The sequence below is a fragment of the Ictalurus furcatus genome, chromosome 27 (genome assembly GCF_023375685.1).
Source record: "Ictalurus furcatus strain D&B chromosome 27, Billie_1.0, whole genome shotgun sequence".
NCBI lineage: Eukaryota > Metazoa > Chordata > Actinopteri > Siluriformes > Ictaluridae > Ictalurus > Ictalurus furcatus.
The window spans coordinates 6364419-6385604 of record NC_071281.1 but is presented as its reverse complement, the minus strand read 5'-3'; the positions used below and the strand labels follow the sequence as shown (position 1 = coordinate 6385604).

Here is a 21186-nt window from a genome sequence, read left to right as displayed (position 1 = left end):
CACCCTTAAAGAAATATGGTGTCCCTAATTTTGGTTTGTGAAATATATTCTAAGAACAAAAGGTAACATTTGCAAATCCTCCACAATTATTATTTTCATGTAATGCATTAGGAAAATTGCAGATGAATTATATAATAACTCGATTCTTAAATTGGTAAGAAACTAGGACTGGCTCCAAAAAACTTTGTTGGTTCATCTTATGGTCCTTCACCTAATGCAAAGGATCTGACCAATTTTGTTGTAACAACTTTGGTAAGATCTTTGGTGCACAGATTCACAAGGCAAAGGAGCTGGCCTCTCCTTGGTTAAAACATGAATTAAGCATATGGAATAGAGCATTACCAGTGAGAGTCCTTAGTAATGAAACTGACAGAGCTCCTGATATCACATTGTGGTGGCGGAGGCAGGGTTAGCTGTGGATGGAGAAGAGGTGGGTCGAACCAGCAGGTGTGTGATGATTCTCCCCTGTATTTTATTAGCCTAAGTTGATTTATGTGTGTTTCTTTGTGCTTTCAGTTGACTCCTGTAACCCATGGGCAAGAGAGAGACCGCTTGGCAGAGCTTGTGAAACACACACACATGTACACACGCACACACACATGTACACATGCCAAGAAGCATGAACTTGAACCGGGCGGATCGATAGCTATGAGAGTTTTCTGTTGAAAACCCACACCAGGGTTCAACACACTTGTCGAAGATATAGGGTTAAAAATAAATCACAAAGAAAAGTCATTTGATTTCTGAAGTTAATTAAACTCATTATGAGTTTTGCAGTGATGGAACTGCAAATGCCCACAAATGGTTCATATGCAAATTTTCTGCATCTAGTGAGGATGTTGGGAGCAGCACGCCTATTAATAAAACTAAAAATGCTGCATCTCATCACCATTCCATCCCCACTACCAATCAAATGGGCCTGCTATCCCAGAGACAAGGGTCACTGTGGCACAGCAGATTCCACACCCTGAATTTATGGGTCTGGTCCATGGATGTGAACCCTGCATGTGGCATGTTTTCAAGGGGCAGACACATTTTTATTTTACTCTGTCTATGTGCCAGTTATAAGCAATGATATGTGATATGAGATGCTTGGCATAAACCTCCTACTATCTTGCACTGTCAGCTAGAAACATTTCTGTGTGGATCTATCTACGTGTCCTGAAGCAACTAAATGGATTCGTAGCAGCAGTGTCTACAGTGTCTACCAGAGACTAATGAACAGTTTGTTGTTTGGAGTATATATATATATATATATATATATATATATATATATATATATATATATATATAAAGCAATGGTCCCTCCCTTGGGCATGCACTTGGTTCTAGGCAGTTTGTACAACTGACATGTATATAAATTTGCTTTCACAGTGGTTTTGCTGCCCCTCACTACATGCAGATGAGTCAATAAATTGAATGTGCCTTTTGTCAGCACACTGTGCCTGCATTGGGGATCAGGGAAAAACATTGACCATGGAAAAGCTGCACCTGTTTTTTTTTCTGACAAGGTGACACAAACTTAAAAATAAACTGCCTGGCTGTTTGACCAGAACATTAAAAAAACAACTGATACTGGTTATCAAGTTTGATACAGGTAGACAGGGCCATCGTTTAGGGGGCCAGCAGAAATATAAAAAATAATAGATAAATAAATATACAAACAAACAAACAAATAAATAAATAAAAACGTTTTCATAAATGAAACATCCTGATTGATTTTAATGTTGTACATGATTTTATGAAGTAAAACTTAATTCTAAAACATTATCTGAGCTACAGTGCCCTCCACTAATATTGGCACATTTGGTAAATATTAGAAAAGGTTTAAGCTTTTGATCTTTTGTTAAAATAAATTCACAAAAATACTCTGCTCTCATGGATATCAAACAATTGAAAACAAAACACAGGTTTATTAAAAAATAAATCTTTGTTAAATATCGGTGTGCAAAATTTTTTCCACCCTTTTAGTCAATACTTTGTGCTACCTCCCTTTGACAGGATAACAGTTCTGAGTCTTCTCCTATAATGCCTGATGAGGTTGGAGAATACATGGCAAGGGATCTGAGACCATTCCTCAATACAGAATTTCTCCAGATACTTCACATTTCAAGGTCCATGCTGACTCATCTCTTCAGTTCACCCCACAGGTTTTCTATGGGTTTCAAGTCAGGGGACTGGGATGGCCATGGCCGGACCTTGATTTTGTGGTCAGTAAACCATTTTTGTGTTGATTTTGATCCATGTTTTGGATCATTGTCCTGCTGGAAGATCCAACCACGGCCCATTTTAAGCTTTCTGGCAGATGCAGTCAAGTTTTCATTTAATATTTATTGATATTTGATAGAGTCCATGATGCGATGTATCCTAACAAAATGTCCAGGTCCAGGCTGACTGGCATGTCCAAAGTGTCTGTAGTGTATGAATTGTCGTGTGAATGTCCATGCTCCCTGGTATAGGCTCCAGGTTCACCGCAACCCTGTACTATAAGTTGTATAGAAAATGGATGGATGGATGTCCAGGTCGTTCGGCAGAAATACAGTCCAAAAACAGAGCCACCACCCTATTTAACCATGGAGGTTTTTTTCTTGAAACCCTTCCAAACAACTTGTGGTGATGTAGGAGACTTCGGATTGTAGTTTTGGAGACTTTCTGACCCCAAGACACAACTAACTTCTGCAATTCTCCAGCTGTGATCCTTGGAAGTTTTTTGGCCACTTGAACCATCCTCTTCACAGTGCGTTGAAACAATATAGACACACGTCCAATTCCAGGTTGATTCATAACATTTCCAGTTGACTGTAACGTCTTAAATATTGCCCTGATGGTGGGTGTGCTCTGCCTTGTGCTCCCTGGGATAGGCTCCAGGTTCCCCATGACCCTGTAGAATAAGCGGTATAGAAAATGAATGGATGGATGGTGGAAATTGGCATTTTCAATGCTTGTGCTATTTTCTTATCGCCACTTCCCATTTTGTGAAGCTCAACAACCTTTTGCCGCATTGCTATATTCCTTGATCTTACCCACTGTTATGAATGACTAAGGGAATTTGGCCTATGTGTTACCTCATATTTATACCCCTGTGAAACAGGAAGCCATGGTTGAACAATTTCCTGTTCCTAGACAGCCAGGTGTGCTAAAAAAAAAAAGTACAATATCAGTGGGAATATACTACAAATATATTTTTCTCATATGAACTCATAGGGGTGCCAATAACTGTTACACACCTATATTTAATAAAGTTGTATTTAATAAACCTGTGCTGTGTCTGCAATCCATGAGAGCAAAGTATTTTTGTGAATTATTTGAATAAAAGATCAAAAGGTTAAACAATAAAGATTCACTGCCTTCTTTGCTCATATTTACCAAGGGTGCCAATATTGGTGGAAGGCACTGTATATAAGGCATACTGTTTTGTTTTGTTTTTTAAAAATTTTTTTAAGTGTGTGACACTACTTTGCACAGTACAGTGCCTAATGGTCACCTGCCTAATTGTTTAAAAATGGTGACAAGCAGAGAACTGGACAGGTTTATGAAGGGATTAGTGGACGTCTGTAACGCCACAGGCTTGAAAGTTAGTTACAATTTCCTCTATTATTCTGTTTTTTCAGATCTGCAGTGAATTGTGTTTTTCTTTTTTTGTGCACTTTGGGTTACTTTAAAATGTCTAACCTCTGGTCAGAATTGGTTTTGCGCATTGAAATTCAATTTATGTGTATTTGATCAATGATTCACTGTAGTAGTACTAAATAACATATACAAGATTTGATATTAAGATTACAGAAAAGAGCGCTAAGTAGGGCCCTGCATCCTCCAACTCGCACTGGGCCCCGCCCCATGCTTGGGACGCCCCTGCATGTAGAAGAATATAAAAACACCCTTTACTTTAAAAAGTTGTTTCTTTCTGGATGTTTGAGGTAAGGTGAATGCCATATGCACAAGGGGATAATTATTTTATCATAATTGCCTTTATATTGTTTCTATATTAGTTTATATAAAGTGAATGCTGTAAGTAGATTCTCTAATGCAATAAAATTATTAATTTTATTGTTGCAATATATCACTGAATTTCACTGTTCAGACATGAAATATAATTGAGACCGAATCTTAAAAGCAATATGCAAATCATTTGCCAACAGTGGTGTTGTGTGCTGATTTCCAATGCAGGTTGCTGATCATGCTGACAATGTATAAGGTGACTGCGGGTCTTGTGGCCCTGCTACTGGTCAGCACTGTGAGAGCTGAGGTAGGGTTATTGCTGTTAATCAAAATTATTAAAGAAAAATATAAACCAATATAATTGTTTTTTAAGAAACTGGTGTAAATAACCAATTCAAATAAAAAATCTATATGAATTGTAATTAAAACTGTAACGATATGAAATATGTATGTGTTCGTAGTGAATAAGTATTATGTATTATGTATCACTATTAATGTGTAACTGTTTTTTCATTTGGTTCTTTCCTCATTGCAAATAAACTACTGATATGCTGACTACTGGTGTGTGTGTGTGTATATATATATATATATATATATATATATATATATATATATATATATATATACACCAAAAGTATTCGAACGGCAAGGCCAGTTCTTTTGTCTTAGCTATAAACTGAAGACATTTGGGTTTGAGATCAAAAGATGAATATGAGATGATAAATCAGACTTTCAGCTTTTATTTCCTGATATTTACATCTAAATGTGTTAAACAACTTAGAACATGGCACTTTTGGTGGGAGACCACCCAATTTTTAAATGGGCAAAACCTTGGAACAGATAATCTTAAAGTAAATTAAAGTAAATAACACTTAATATTTGGTTGCAGATCTTTTGCTTGCAATAACAGCATCAAGTCAGCGACCCACAGACATCACCGAATTGTTGGTTTCTTTTATTGTGATGCTTTTCCTGGCTTTTACAGCAGCTTCTTCAATTATAGGTTGTTTTGGGGGGTTTCTCCCTTCAGTCTCCTCTTCACAAGGTGAGATGCTGCTCAATTGGGTTAAGGTATGGTGACTGACTTGGCCAGTCTAAATCCTTCTACTTTTTTCCCTGCTGAAGTCCTTTGTTATGTTATCAGTGTGTTCTGGGTCATTGTCTTGCTGCATGATGAAGTTCCAACCAATTTGATTGGATGCATTACCCTGGAAATTACCATCAGTTCCCTCATCAATAAAGATTAGTGAGCCCGTTCCAGAAGCAGCCATGCAAACTCAAGCTATGACACTAATACCATGCTTGACTGATGAACTCTTGAAATCTTTTGGATCATCAGCAAAGCCTTTCTTTCTCCACACTTTGGCTTTTGCATCACTTTGGTAAAGGTTAATCTTGGTTCCAGGACTTTTGTGGCTCATCTCTGTATTTCTTTGCGAATTATAATCTGGCCATCTGATTTTTTACTGTTGATGAGTATTCTGCATCTTGTGGTATGGCCGATATATTTCTGCTCTCAAAGTGTTCGACTGGTGGATTGTGATACCTTCACCCCTGCCCTGTGGGGTCACTAACTGTTGTTTTTGTGTTCTTCACAATGTTTCTGTCATCAACTGCTGTTATTTTCCTTGGCCGACCTGTTCCATGTCTGGTTGTTAGTACATAAGTGGTTTCTTTCTTTTTCAGGACATTCCAAATTGTTGTATTGGTTATGTCCAGTGCTTGTGCAGTGGCTCTGACAGGTGTTTCTGGGCGACAAGAAATACCTGTCAGTCACATGTTCGGATATTGGTGATCACTTGAAAAATGAATGGGTTCAAACAAAAGGTGCTATGTTCTTAGTTGTTTAACACATCTAGATGTTTGCTTGTATTTTCTGTAAGTCGCTTTTGATAAAAGCGTCTGCTAAATGAATAAATGTAAATGTAAATATCAGGAAATGAAAGCTGAAATTCTGATCATCTCATATTCATGTTTTGTGCTGAAACCCAAATTTTTCAGCATATAGAAAAAACAACAGTAAATTGCTATAAGTAAACTGAATGTCAAAGTGGAACATAACACAATCTAAAAACTACATTTAAAGCACGCACAAACACACACACACACACACACACACACACACACAATTATACGATGAAACATTCTTACACATGCAAGCACACATACTGTAAACATTACTCTTTTCTAACTAGCCTTTTATGTCTCTGTTATATTTGTCTTTCTTGTACAAATGCTTCTCATGTAGCATGGTAAGTGATTTTAATTTAATTATGATAATATATGCATAATAATATAACTCGTAAATAATACATTATCTAACTTGCTTTAATTCATTGTTAGTGTTGTCTGTGGGAGAGCTCCTGGAGAGGGCTAATCGAGACATTGGTATGCCCAAACCCCTTCACTCATAGATATACACATATTACTTTATAACCCTGACAGTGTATGACATAATTCTTTGTGCATGTGCCCAATCGTAGTCCATTCACTCTGTTCTATCTGGTAGTTCGTGGTGCTGACGAACCAACAGTTGTTGGGGACATTGCAGTTGAAGACGATAATGGAAGGAATGCTGATCCCTGCATATCTACTGGCTGCAAGTGGCCCAAGTCCAGTGATGGACTGGTGTACGTACCCTACATCATTGCCAACCACTTCTGTAAGTCGTTTACACCTGTAACTGAACTTGTCATACATATCAAGAAATGTATTAAATAATTTCAGCTCTTAGTATTGGTACTAGCTGGGTATGTTTTTAAAGTATGAATCTCAATTAACCCCTTTAAATGTTCTTCTTCTGTTTTGAGAGCTAATTCTGTTATACCACCTCACAATAGCTGCCATGAAATGACCTATATTACTAGACTTATTGTGACTGATATGAGCTTCAAATCTGTCTTGTTCCTGCTTGTGAGTGATGATTCCATTGTAATGTTGTAGACCGAGTAACATCTGCCATTTGCCTCCTCAGCCTCCCGTGAGCTGCAGGTCATCCAGCGAGGTCTAGATTCTTTTGCATCTGTTTCTTGCATTCGTTTTGTTCCACGCTACAATGAGAGGGATTATCTCAGCATTGAGTCGCGCAGCGGGTATAAATCACATTCAAAAATAGAAATAGAATAGAGCTGACATTAGAAAATAAATCTAAATCAATAAACAAAATTCTAATTTAGTTATGATCAGAACTGAAATTGTAATTCCAACATGAAATATACAGTACATTAAATAAAACTGTGATTTGATTTAGGATACATTATTAACTCAATATCTGTCTACTTTACAGATGCTACTCCTATGTTGGACGGCTTGGTTATGGTCAGACTGTGTCTCTGGACCGCAATGGCTGTATCTACCACAACACTGTCCAACATGAGCTACTTCATGCTCTGGGATTTAACCATGAACAGACCCGCAGTGACCGTGACAACCACATCCGTATCCTCTGGGAAAATATTATTGAAAGTATAGTTAAAATTTTTTTTTTTCTGTCTCAGCCGGTTGCAATGTAAATTTAAGTCAGAAAAACAGTTTCTGGAAAATGTAAAACCATTTTGATGGCCATATGATTATATCAGTTAATATTTTGTTTTCTTCACCAGACATGAAGTATAACTTTGACAAGATTGCTACTCTGAACCAGGGAACTCCCTATGACTACAACTCTGTGATGCAGTATCACAGGTCAGTCACTAACCAGTTAGCCCAGGTTTAAATCTGGCCCTGAAAGAGTGCAATTATATCATACTGCTTTCAAATTTCTTTCAATTTACAGTAACTTAACCCTCAAGTACATATGGTATATATATATATATATATATATATATATATATATATATATATATATATATATATATATATATATATATATACACACACACACACACACACACACACACACACACTGTATATATTGTCCCGGGGTACATCTTGGGTACATATATCTCCCATGTCCCAGGGTACATACATCTGAATGGAGTGCATTTCTTAAAGTTATTGTAGTTCATTAGATTGTAAATTCTTGTAAATTAATGTAAATTATTATATTAAGTAAAAGTATCTCTCGAAATCACTGGTATGCTACATACACTGCAGGCAAAATACAATATGTGGAAGCCTGCAATTAATATTTTTTTTAATTTCCAACATATTTTACTATTAATTCATTTTGTCAGCAGTCAACTAATGTTTGAACATGCATGCAAGGATTTTAAATAATAATAATAATAATAATAATAATTCCTTATTATTTATATAGATTTATACAGTGCTTTTCTAGACACTCAAAGCACTTTACACTGTATGGGGGGGATATCCTCAACCACCACCAATGTGTAGCATTCACCTGGATGTTGCGACAGCAGCCATAGTGCACCAGAACAACCACACACCAGCTATTAATGGAGAGGAGAGGAGAGGAGAGGAGAGTGATGTAGCCAATTCAGGGATGGAAATTATTAGGGGGCTATGATAGAGAAGGGTCAATGGTGGAATTTTGCCAGGACACTGGGGTTTTACGATAAGTGTCCTGGGATTTTTAATGACCACGGAGAATCAGGACCTCGGTTTAACGTCTTATCTGAAAGACGGTGCTGTTTTTACAGTATAGTACCGTCACTACACTGGGGCATTAGTCCCCACACAGACCACAGGGTGAGCGCCTGCTGCTGGCCTCACTAATACCACTTCCAGCAGCAACCTTAGTTTTCCCCAGGTGGTCTCACATCCAGGTACTAGCCAGGCTCAACACTGCTTAACTTCAGTGGGAAACCAGGCGAGAATTGCAGGATATAGATGCCAGATATAGAATTTGAGAAAAAAAGAATCAATTAATTGTTTACTTTTCTTGCAGATATTTGATTAATTATTGTTCATTAATTCTCTTTAAAAATGTAATTTCAGCACATATTCTTACAAAACCTCCCAATGTTTGGCCTGTACTTTATATTGTTTAATTTAAAGAGCAAGTACTATTAATAATCCAGTCCATTTAAAATGATCTGTGGCCTACTACTCTATGCCCTAACAATGAATAATGATAATTAGCTTATATTCCAGGTTATAAAGGTAATTCTTGTTAAATTATAGTTATATACTCACATTATACACTACTGCAAGACACACTACATATTAGTGTTTTCATTGTTATCCTACATGTACTGATTTTATTTATTTTTTAATTTCTTTTCAGAACTGGATTCTCTAAGAATGGTAAACCCACCATGGAGCCCATCCCCAACAGCAATGTAGAAATTGGCCTGGCCAGAGAGATGAGCCAAAATGACATTGTTAGAATCAACAGAGTCTATGAGTGCTGTGAGTACTACTGTATACAAACACTCTGCTTGAGTTGTTAGTTAGTTGCACAAGATTAGTTGTACTTATATGAACCGTTCAATAATAATAATAATAATAATAATAATAATTATATACTGTATCTGTAAAACTGTTATCCCATATTTAGCTTATGGAGGATAAAATATCTATAAAACATCGTTCATAAGTCTGTTTTTATTCCTCAGGAACATGGGAACATTAAATACTTGTGGTCTGTGATGTGGCAAATATCCAAGGACATATGTCACTTTCAAACCAAAAGGATCTCTGTCTGATATTCTGTTTTACTTCATGGCTGATGTAATCATAAAAAAAATGTAAAAAGTAAACAACTGAAATAAACTAATGAACTAATATTAAAGCCTTTCTCATTCTGAAAGATATACATGTGAATACAGACAGTATTTCTAGTTTACAGGGCTCCAATTGCATTTTAAATTATTTAATCATTTTATTAATAATTTTATCTCATGCACTTCAGTGCAGATGCATTTTTTTTCGAATCTAAATGAACAAATAGCTTATTTATTTCAGTTGCACACATGAAACTAATGAACATTTTGTGAAACCCAGTTGTCATATTAATGACTTGAAAGAAAGCAAGTCAATAGTATTTATTTGTCATTGCTGTTTTCAGCTGTTATCCTTGCCTTTGATGCACTAAATGTGAATCAGTTGTGCCATGAACACACTTGGTAATTTACCAGTGATTTCTCAACCTACACACATGAGTACAAAGAAAATCGACATTACCCAAACTTTTGTAAATCTGGCAGGATTTTTTTTTGTTGGTTTGGCCTACAAAACATTTACACACCACATTTCTAAAAGAGGTGCATCACATTTAAAAATGAAGTAAATCTATTTATTATATATGAATCTTATTACAAAAAGACTAGTGGAAATGTAGGCATGGACAACTATGTTACTTCATATATATAAATCCTACATGAAATGTAATGAATCAAATTGTTCACTTGACTGGAACTTCTTAATTATTGCCCCGATGGTGGAAATGGGCATTTTCTTGCTTTTGCTACATTCTTATAGCCACTTCTATTTTTTTAAAGTCACATTTTGTGAAGCCGTTATATCACAGCTATAGAAGATATACATACGTATACATATACATATACATTACAGCACAGTGAAATTCTTTTTTTTTTTTTTTTTTTTTTTTTGGGCATATCCCAGCTTGTTAGGACGTTGGGGTCAGGGTCAGCCAAGATACTGTACACCTGGAGCAGATAGGGTTAAGGGCCTTGCTCAAGGGCCCAACAGTGGCTGCTTGGCTGTGCTGGGGCTTGAACTCCAAACCTTTTGATCAGTAACCCAGAGCCTTAAACATTGAGCTACCATTGCCCTTGGAGTCACCCAGGTGTACAAAAAAAAGTAAAATATTAATGGGAATATACTTCAAATATATTTTTCTCATATGACTTCATAGGGGTGCCAATAATTGTGACACACGTATATTTAACAAAGATTTTTTTTATAAACCTGTGTTGTGTTTGTAATTTTTTTAACAAAATATCGAAAGGTTAAACAACAAAACACAATTTTTCATAGCCTCCTTTGCTCATATTTACCAAGGGTGCCAATATTAGTGGAGAGCACTGTGTATGTATCTTGATGTCACCATAGGGGCTGAACCTCTCATCCCGTTTATAGGCCGTGATAATGACTCCGTCACCCAGTCTTTGCTTAAACAGGGGACCACCCTGTCAAGGCAGCTCATCGGACTAGTTATACATCTGTCAAAGTGTGCAAGCATGTCACATTTTGACAGATGTATAACTAGTCCGATGAGCTGCCTTGTAGTACAAATAATACAATAAAGTGCCTGCTGGACACACAAGGGACTTTTTTTTATAGGTTGGCCTCCATAGAATGGTACAAATCACCTGGTTCATAAAGTTGGGTTACATTACCTTAAGTAGGAACCCAGGGTTAAGCCTTAAAGTTACTCTGGAATGATGTGGCCACCTACGCATGCAGGAAGGCCTTATTGCCAAGGCCTACAACTCTTCTACCCTTCTTGCTGAGTATTTGCAAAAGACCAACTTCCTGTATGGGCTTGGTGAGAAAGTTGCCAGGCCATTCCCCTCACTAGTCCAAGTAACAGCTGGAACCAGGGTTTCTGGGTAAGTCACAAGCATAACTCTGTGGTTTGACTGACAGATCCTGTGCAATGTGGGCAGGATCAGCAAATGCATGCATATAAAAGGCCAGCCAAAAATAATAATGGAATGGCCTGTAGTGCTCCACTACAGAGGCCTCATTTAAAAATGCACAAAAATGATGTTGAAATATGAGTATGCAATCTCCCACACAGAAACTGGGATTTAAAAGAAATGCTTGGCAGAGAATTGGTCGAATATTTACAGAATTTTAGACCCCTATACATAGAGCCATCTGCAATATTTTATAAAAAGTGGGAATTAGCGACGACCTGTGGATATGTAGAGCTGTACAGCTAAATGCACAAATCACTGCTCTCATGTGTTGCACTTCATATCAAATTATGCAGTTCCATAATAACTGCATATAGGCTTATTAGTCATTTGTGTAAATTGACTAATTGACTAGTAAACGTGAAATCATCACATTCAAGTGATGAAGTAGGCTGTTTATTTATTAAGGTCATTGCCTTACTTTGTTAGTTAGATATAGGTGATACAAAACTGCATTAGGGAAAATATTACATCAAAAGTAAATAAACACCTAGCTAGAATGAAGCTAACATTGCTTGAAAGGAGACCCAAATAAATAAAAATGCCAGATACATTGCAGAAATTGCAGCTACTTCCTGGATTTCTCTTTAGAGTTACATTTTCACCTGCTAACTTACCATGACTACAATCAAGCACCTAACATCTCAGTGAATAAGAAGGATTGTACAAATTTCTCTTGGTTCTGTCAAATGCACTTGGACCAAAACCACACTCACCAGCCACATTATCTTTATTCATAGATGTTTGAGAGACATAATTTCTAAGGGATTCCAAATACATTTTCATCCAAACAAAAACAACAGCTTGTAATCATCATTGTTGTTGTGAGATGTATCTCAAAGTAAGCACTGCATGTAAAAATTGAAAAGTAGAAAAGCAGAATCCATCAAATGCTACTATAAACTCTAAGCAAATTGTGCCGAGATGGATGCTGAAATTTAAACGGGTGGGGGGGTGGGGGGGGGGGGGTATCAGACTACATCAAGAGCAGAGCCTTTTCAATCTTATTGCAAACAGTTTTTTTAAAAGCATTTTAAAAGCGTTTGAAATACACTGGTGATGTTACGAATGACTCATTTAACTGCAGTAGAGCCTGTTGACACGTAGAATGTCATTGGGGCTCATCTCAGTGGCACGTCCAATGGGAACATTATTATCTGGTATAGGGATGATGGTCGGCCGCCTGTTCCTGGAGAAAGCAAACCTGGACCAACACAGTGTGTTAACTTACAATGTGGCATCAAAACAATTAGCTATATAAAAGGGGGGGGGGACTGAAGGAGGCGGGGGGGTTAAGAGAATAATACTTTACCTTGAATAGTGCATGACAGAATTGTAGTCATATGGAGTGTTCAAATTGTTCGTGTTGACTATGTCAAAATTGGACTCTTGTCCTGTGAATATATTTATCACATAATTATGTTGTTTCTTTTGTCTTCTTTGACTGTCAGGACAAAGGCCTCTAAGATTACCTAAAGCACATTTTTACATTCATATATTTAAATGTTCTTCCCTATCCAATTTCAAGAATATATAGCGGGAGAGAGAGAGAGAGAGAGAGAGAGAGAGAGAGAGAGAGAGAGAGTATACAGTGCCTTGTGAAAATATTCAGACCGCTGACCAATTCTATCACACTACTGAATTACAAATGGTACACTGAAATTTCATACTGAAACCCAATCAATTATTGTAAGGTGACATTGGATTTATGTTGGGGAAATATATATATATATTTTTTTTTATAAAAAAAACTGCTTGCTTACAGAAGTATTCAAGTGTTGTGTCCTTGTTAGGGCAGTTTCTTTTTATGGTGTAAACTGGGACCTTCCACAGCACAGGGGTTGAATACTTTACTAATGCAAGTAAAAAATTAAATATTTCTAATTCTAATCATTTCTGTAAAATATTTCCCAACATAAATCCAATGTCACCTAACAATAATTGATTTATTTGAGTTTCAGTGTTTTAAAATAAAATATCAAACAGAATATATACAATTATTAGGCATTAGTAAAGTCAGTATTATGATCTGATTATTATTTATATGCATATTTATCCAAGTCTTAACAATATAGAAATTAAAGCTAAGTATGATTATTTTCAGGTGAAGTTTAATTGTTTAATGAAGGAGGCTGTGGCTTAAAGTGATTAACACCCTATATAAAGTGTGCATAATTGTTAGGCAGCTTCTATAACTCAGGAAAACGGGCCAACAGGGAAATTTAACGGTGACTGAAAAGTCAAAAATTGTAACATGCCTATCAGAGATTGCAAAGCTAATAATGTGTGACCACCGGACAATCAAACACTTTGTTATGAATACTCTACAGGGTCACAGAAATGTGGAGAAGAAAAGGCAAAAGTTGACTTTAAAGACTTAAGAAGAAAAAAAAAGTGACGTTACCAGTAAGCCTCCAGTGCCACCATATGGCGAAGGTATGGAAGCCTAAAACATGACCACCACTAAATAAGACAAACTAAAGCGTCATGAATGGGCCAAGAAATACCTAAAGACTTCTCAAATGTTTTATGGACAGATGAAATGAGAGTGACTCTAGATGGAGCAGATCTCGGCCTGTGGGTGGCTCACTAATGGGCACAGAGTACCAGTTAGAGAGAAGCACCAGCAAGGTGCTGGGAGTGTACTGCTGTGGGATGGTATCATTAATAATGAGCTAGTTGGACCATTTCAGGTTGAAGATGGACTGAAAGTCAACTCTCAAACCCACTGCCAGTTTCTAGAAGACACTTTCTTTAAGCAGTGGTACAGGAAGAAGTCAGCAACATTCGAGAAAGGCCATGATATTTATGCAGGACTATGCTCCATTGCATACATCAAGCTACACCACTGCTTGGCTAGCCAAAAAAGGCATCAAAGATGACAGAATGATGATCTGGCCCCCTTCCTCATCTGGCATAAATCCTACTGAGAACTTCTGGGTATTCTCAAGTTTGGCATTTGCAGTAAGGGAAGACAATTCGCCTCTTTGAACAGAATTTGGGAGGCTGTGGTGGCTGCATCAGCTAAAACTGATCGTGAACAGATCAAGAAAAGGACAGATTCAGTGAATGGAAGGCTCATGGCGGTTATTGGAAAGAAAGGTGGCTGTATTCATTACTGAACTGTTTTGCAGAGCCAAAATTTGTTTCGTTTTTTTGTTGTTAATTGTTATATGTTTTTTTAATATTAGTTATTTGTTAGATAATACTTTAAGACTGAAGAATAAACAAGTAAGTGATTATATTTTTTAATTAGTTGCCTAATAATTGCTTTTGTTCACCAATAAGATGAAGTTGAGAAATACCATTTGCCTAATAATTGTTCATGCAGTGTATATATATATTCACACACACACACACACACACACACACACACACACACACACACAAAACAGTTGACTTTATTACTTTATTACTAAGAAATAACAAGTTTAATTTCTGCTCTACTCACCAGGTATAACATTTTCCAAGAGGATTCTGACATGATTGTCACGGTCACTACGAGTCTGCTCATGATGAAAGCCCAGAGCATGGAGAAGCTCATGTTGGATGATCTCATGGAAAATACAGCCATTGCGTTGTAGGGACACAACTTGTCTTCTACCCCTGCGACCCACGAAAGAGTAGCACCTGTACAGGAAAGAATACATTCTCAAGCTTGCTTTCATTACATGAGAACTGGATGGGAGTTAAATCGATATGTTTCTGAAAAAGGTCTCCAATATTAAAACTGTTGACATACCCAGAGTCTGAGATTATATTAATGAAGTCTTCTTCATTGGTGCGAGGTATGAATTGGATACAAGTTGAATTTTGGAAGGAGGCCAGCCCACGCTGGATAACACTTATTTCAGAGGATGCTGTCAGAAAGAGAAGCTTGTTAACGATAGCTAATGGAGCGCTGACACATCTTACTTTGAAGCCAGGTGAAAAGTGATACTCACAATATTGCCTGGAAATGGTGAAGGGCACCTTAACCTTCCCGTCACTGTCCCTGCGCCATTTGCACCCACGAGAAGTGCATGGATCTGCATTCTGGAGATCAGTGTACTCTGCTATGTCACCATGTGTAATGGTGAATTCACCCTTTGGCTTTCCTGTCCAGTAAAACACAATTGTCTACACTGGGATTCATAGTACACGCATTACTTTTTCAGAAATATTTTAAGAAAACGTCTACAGTCTATTTTACTAAACTAAAGGAAGACTGAACACTTCAATTCTTATATTGCCTTCAATGATAAATTATACTTTCAATATGTATCAGTTTAAAACATGTCCCATGACCAATGAAACTATTTCCAATGAGCATGCACGTTCCAGAAAAAAGAACTAGTAGTTATTAGATGGGAATCAGACAGTCATCAGTGGACATCATATGTTTAATCAAATATTTGGAAAAAGTTGATATTCGTAAACAGTATCTCTTATAGTCCTTTCACATGTAAGTAAACACTAACAAAGTCACACAGGAAAGCAGAATAGACATTTGTTGTAAGGTATGTCAGACAATTGTTTCTACAAATAAAATATTGATGCTTAATCTATAAGTGAAAAATCTATCACTGTCATATCTTACAGCTTAGAATGTACTGTGCTGTGCCCTCAGTTTTTAATAGAAAGCGGACAGATTTGATTTTATTATATACCTAACCTCTTCATAATGTATTTTTTCTAACACAACCAATTACACTGTTACAGCTACACCATTCTCTGGTTACCACTTGTACAGATGGTCACAAAAGTACCTACAATATATAAAGTAATACCTCAATTATCAGCCTTATTTTTTAAACAGGGCCCAGAAGTTAAGTGCAGTTTTTTTTCACTCTTACCAGCATTTTTGTTGGCTCTTTCAATTCTGGCAGATACAGAGAAATAATCCTGGTCAATGCTGTTATCTGAAATTAATTTGGTGAAATTAGTTTAAACAAAACAAAACAAAACAAAAACAACAAAAAATAGCTGTAAAATTTCAAAACTGTAAAGATAAATTAATAAAAAATCTGAAGCAAGTAGCATCTTACCAGTCTCTTCAGAGGTCACATCAGCCAATGCCTGGTTGAGAAATATTTAAAATGTCTGTGAGCTGATATTTTACTAAGTACTAATGCAGATGCCAAATAAAAAGCAATATGTTACTTGAAATAGGTCTTTTTTAGATTTACTCAAATTTAGTCATAATGTATTTTATGTTGTTATTTATTTTATGTTAATTTCTGTTAGCTCACCTTTATGGAATGACTCTGAACTAGACTGATGCTGAGCAGCAGCAGGATGATGCCTTGAATCAGGTACATGATGAGAGTCACATTCAGTTGCAGCACCGAGACTGAAGAATGCTCATGCAGAAGTACAGTTTAAATACACTCATAAGAGTTTACCACTTCTCTCTCACAGAACTCAGCTTCTGCTTCTCAATGGTTATGGCAAATCAAAAAAAAAAACGGAACTAGAAAATCTTACATAAAAGTGTGGGTTTTGTCTTCTTGATATTTCACATGCACCACTTTTTTAAAAACACTTTTGAAACTTCCTTGAAATTTTCCAACTGTTAGAACCAAACCATATTCCAACCCTACCACTGGCAAATCCAGACCCTATGCAAACCCTAACTCTAGCTCAGTGTTAACCATTTACCTACCCTGAACCTAAGCAAATGCTAACTCTAGCCCAAGGATCACCCTGCAGCTCTACATTAATTATTCATAACAGGTGAATCTTCATCCAAATCATAATAACAGCCAAACACATTCTGCTTGAATAAAACACAAATGGTCACATTTGATTAGAAGTTCACAGTTTAGGTTTAAAAAAAAATATTAAGCCTCTAAGCTAGCGACTTTTCTGAAGTCTAGTTTGAGTCAAGAACTGTCTAATTAAAAAGGTCTGGTTAGTGACAGAGAACTGCTTTTCTTAAGAAAGTTTTATTCATGTGAACCAACAGAGCCAGTGAGCTATGCAACATAGGCAAAGGTTTGTTGGTACCTCTTTAAATTCATGATACAAGGACAAATCAAAGAAACGTGGCTCAGACTTTAGGGATGGCCCTTTCATGTTTCAGCATGACATTACCAGCATGCATAAAGCAAGGTCCCTAAAAAATTGTTGACTGGTCCTGGAAAAAGTCCTGACCTCAACTTCTTCCAACACCTTTAGGATGAAGTGAAAGCATCTCTGAGCTAGGCCTTACTGCCCAACATCAGTAATCTGGAAAGTTTTCCCAGAATAGTGGAGCAGCAAAGTTTAGACCAAGGCCATTCGCCAGGTCCAAACTTTTAGACTATAATAATAAAAATAAGGAAATCATTAACTACCACCACTAACACTGCCTTTTTTTGTTTAAGTAATTAATTCAGTAGGTTTTTGAATACTTTCTGATGAGAGGTTGACAATTGTATAAATAGATACAATATATCAGATAATAAATCTAATGAGAACACTGATGACTGAAGAATTACTATCAAGTTGGGTGTAAATTTTCTTGTGGAGATTCAAAGCTCATTGTAAAGGTCAAAGGTCAAAGATCATTCTGTCCTTATTCAGCACCAGTGCATGACTTGAAAACGTTTAATTTCATAATATACAACTGTTAGTTCTGGTCCAATAGTCCAATTGTACAAGCAGTGTTCCAAGAGTGCTGATAGCAATAGTTTGTTACAGTGAAACCATTACTATACTTACTATAGTCTGTCAGTCAGTCTGTGTGTTGGCATGGCAACATGCAATGCTCTGTCCAACTGCCGCTTCTTTGGGAACTATTTTTGTTGATAGAGCAAAAATAAACAAAATATGTAACCATATTGTGCAAGAAATCTGTTACCAAATATTAATTTCTTGTTTATAGAACTGTTGTATAAAAGCAATATCACAATTGCAGTCGCGCATGTGTTATTGCTTAAATGTCCTCACAGGGCATTTAAAAAATGGTAGCGGGCTATAATTTGGACAGCCCTGCCATATACACATATACTCAGTATCCTTGTTTTTTTTAAATGTGCAGTTTGTATATATTGACTTGTGCTGATCAATTTTGTTATAGTATAGCTGTATCTGCACTGTAACACTGATCGCAAGCACTTATGTAATGGGATGTTTGGGTGTCCACATACTTTTGGCCATGTAGTGTACCTTGTGTTCTGTCTACTAAAAAGGCAACACTTTAGATAAATGGTGCTATCAAACTTGGTGCTTTTTCTCAACCCCAAGTGCAGATATTACATGTAAATCAATCTTTATTTCAAATTTTTAATAGGGATAATAATAATCTAATCTAAATGTAGTAGTTGGTAGAATCTAGAAGGAAATGGTAACTGGGCTAAAACATTACTATAGGTACATAAGGAGAATTGAAAACACTACACTAAACAATAATATATACATTTTTTAAGTGATGAAATTGCTCGTTGTTGTTGTTGTTGTTGTTGTTGTTGTTGTTGACTAATGACTAAATGAAGATGTGGAACATTAGTGTAATGGAAACTCATTAGTAATTAGTGAAGTGTTACTGTGTTGTTCTTCAGTAGTTAATGATACTGTGAAATATTATTACAAATGGTAATCCATTACTAATTTTTGTTATTTAAAATAAAATTATTTACAAAAAAATTGAAAGTATGTTCATTTAGTTTTTTTTGTTGTTGTTCATTGCTACATTACAGCTTTGTACTTTTGTAGGTTATTTTTGCCCAGTCTCTCTTTAGACCTTGAGTGGCTAAATAAAAACAACACTATAATAAGACCTATAATAACTTACATTTTAGACACAGAGGTGTTGGAATAGGTTGAGGTATATTAGATTTTAGAACTCCAGAAGGAATATAAGACTTAGCTATTGGGGAATAATTTTGATATGATCAATTAATCAGTAGTCATTTTATTTATTTATTTATTTTTTTTAAAAAGCCATCATTAACTAGTAGTTCTGCAGAAGAAATGTATCAGTAATTACTGCTTGAGACACAGTTAATTATTTCATAGTTAATAGTGAACTCCTACTAACATATTTACTGAGTAATTAACTAGTAGATCTTAGTATTTAATAAGATAGGTGTTAAAAAAAGAACTGCTCAGTCATTCTTGCTTAGTTCCTTCATGGTTATCTATGAGTTGTTGTACAGTATTGTAAAATGTTACCCATTGTATATAGATAGGGTGATGCAAATAATTTGTATGTGAATATATTTTCCACAGGACCGATTTGGGTAGATGGTAGTATTTTTAACCAGTGTATAAAACTGTTTTAGTTGATGTGCATTTTAGGGATGTTTTAATAAAAGGCCTTCTGCAAATAACACCACATCATTTCAGCCATGACAACTTTCAGAGTAAATGGTGAGCTTTTATTGATGGGGATGGAGTGTAAATGGGTTTGGTCTTGGCAGACTAGATGTGCTACGCTGCTGCTGCTGAGCAAATACGAATACTTATTCTGATGGACATAGACAGATATAGAAAAGAATAGAGGCACGCTGCTGCTGTAAAGGGTATGGAAGGAGGAAGGAGTTACCAACATTTATCAGCACTCAGACTTTATCAGCAGTTATCAGCATTTATTAGCAGTTATTGGCAATTATCGGCAGTCATCAGAATCCATCTGCGTTTATCGGTGATTATGAGCAATTGTCAGCTATGATCAGCTTTTATCACCATTATCAGCATTTATTGTCATTTATCGGCTATTATCGCATTTACCAGTTGTGATCAGTATTTGTCAACCATTATCAGCATTTATAGGGCATGTTTTCTGACTGAATATACACATTGAATGTCGCCGTTATCAACCTTGATAAGAAAGTATCGGGATGCACCAGCCAAGATCAGTGTTTATAGCCTTTATCAGCATTCATCAGCCAACGTGAGCATTTATAAGCATTTACCAGGCTTGGTCTGCATTTATCAGCCTTTACCAGCATTCATTTGCATTTATAGGCCATAATGTTTATCAGCTATTGTCAGCCATTATCATTATTCGCCAGCTGTGATCAGTGTTCATCAGCCATTATAGACATCCATCAGCACTTACCAGCAAAGATCAAAGTTATCACCGATTATCAGCGTATATCAGTAGGGATCTTTAACAATTGGCCTTAGACAGTGTTTACCAGTATAATCCATTATACTGTATACATTTTACTGCCCAGTATCATGTGTATTAGCTTTTATGGACAATTGCCAGCATTTATCTGGCATTATTAGCATTGTAAGCCATATAAGAATTTGCCAGCTGTGATCAGTTTTTTAAATCAGCATTTATGGGAATTTACAAGCCGTAAACAATACATAGGATACAATATTTAATAGCATGCGCAGGCCATAGCTGGCAAGTTGGTCGGGATTATAAAGGGTTATGTGGTTGGAGAAGTGTGGCTGATAGGCTGTTGCGCAGCGTCGAGGGAGCCAATCAGTGCTCAGACAGAGTTTCATGGCTGAACTGGGCATTTCAGTAGAAACGGTCCCCAAAGGAAATTATGTATCAAAAACTAGATAAAATGATATACAGTCATTTCAATAGAAATGATGTAGGGGTTTATCATTTCTTGCTATTAAAAGATCTTTCTGTTCTGGATCATTAATTCACAGATAATTAGCTCAGTAAAGCACATGCTGTATTCTATCCACCATGCTTTCCATTCGAGAATGAGGTTTTTGGTACACATTATTTATCTGTCTCTAA

At 36.3% G+C, this 21186-nt stretch overlaps 2 protein-coding genes across 2 annotated transcripts; one reads left to right on the top strand and one right to left on the bottom strand.

The window, feature by feature from the left end:
* The first annotated feature begins 3822 nt into the window (after positions 1-3822).
* On the top strand, positions 3823-9637 carry LOC128602613 (low choriolytic enzyme). Its single transcript, XM_053616503.1, has 10 exons — positions 3823-3917; positions 4168-4285; positions 6188-6191; positions 6283-6327; positions 6449-6601; positions 6914-7031; positions 7226-7404; positions 7542-7623; positions 9131-9255; positions 9462-9637. Coding segments are annotated over exons 1-10 (906 nt in total). The 5' UTR covers positions 3823-3837; the 3' UTR covers positions 9464-9637.
* A 2232-nt stretch (positions 9638-11869) lies between these two features.
* Positions 11870-16929, bottom strand: LOC128602653 (high choriolytic enzyme 1). The gene is made up of 8 exons (XM_053616574.1): positions 16742-16929; positions 16538-16568; positions 16346-16411; positions 15455-15607; positions 15253-15370; positions 14962-15140; positions 12823-12904; positions 11870-12714 (listed from the first exon to the last, which is right to left on the bottom strand). The coding sequence occupies exons 1-8, from the start codon at positions 16808-16810 to the stop codon at positions 12588-12590; spliced, it is 825 nt and encodes a 274-aa protein (XP_053472549.1). The 5' UTR covers positions 16811-16929; the 3' UTR covers positions 11870-12587.
* Between the last annotated feature and the right edge of the window lie 4257 nt (positions 16930-21186).

What these genes read in the sequence shown, in the direction of transcription:
- LOC128602653 (XM_053616574.1), bottom strand. Translation starts at nt 16,810, where the DNA reads ATGTACCTGATTCAAGGCATCATCCTGCTGCTGCTCAGCATCAGTCTA. An exon ending in TTCAGAGTCATTCCATAAAG is followed by an intron (nt 16,569 to 16,741) that starts GTGAGCTAACAG and finishes TTTCTCAACCAG; the next exon opens with GCATTGGCTGATGTGACCTC. An exon ending in TGTGACCTCTGAAGAGACTG is followed by an intron (nt 16,412 to 16,537) that starts GTAAGATGCTAC and finishes AATTAATTTCAG; the next exon opens with ATAACAGCATTGACCAGGAT.
- LOC128602613 (XM_053616503.1), top strand. Translation starts at nt 3,838, where the DNA reads ATGCTTGGGACGCCCCTGCATGTAGAAGAATATAAAAACACCCTTTAC. An exon ending in AGCATTGAGTCGCGCAGCGG is followed by an intron (nt 7,032 to 7,225) that starts GTATAAATCACA and finishes TCTACTTTACAG; the next exon opens with ATGCTACTCCTATGTTGGAC. An exon ending in TCTGTGATGCAGTATCACAG is followed by an intron (nt 7,624 to 9,130) that starts GTCAGTCACTAA and finishes ATTTCTTTTCAG; the next exon opens with AACTGGATTCTCTAAGAATG.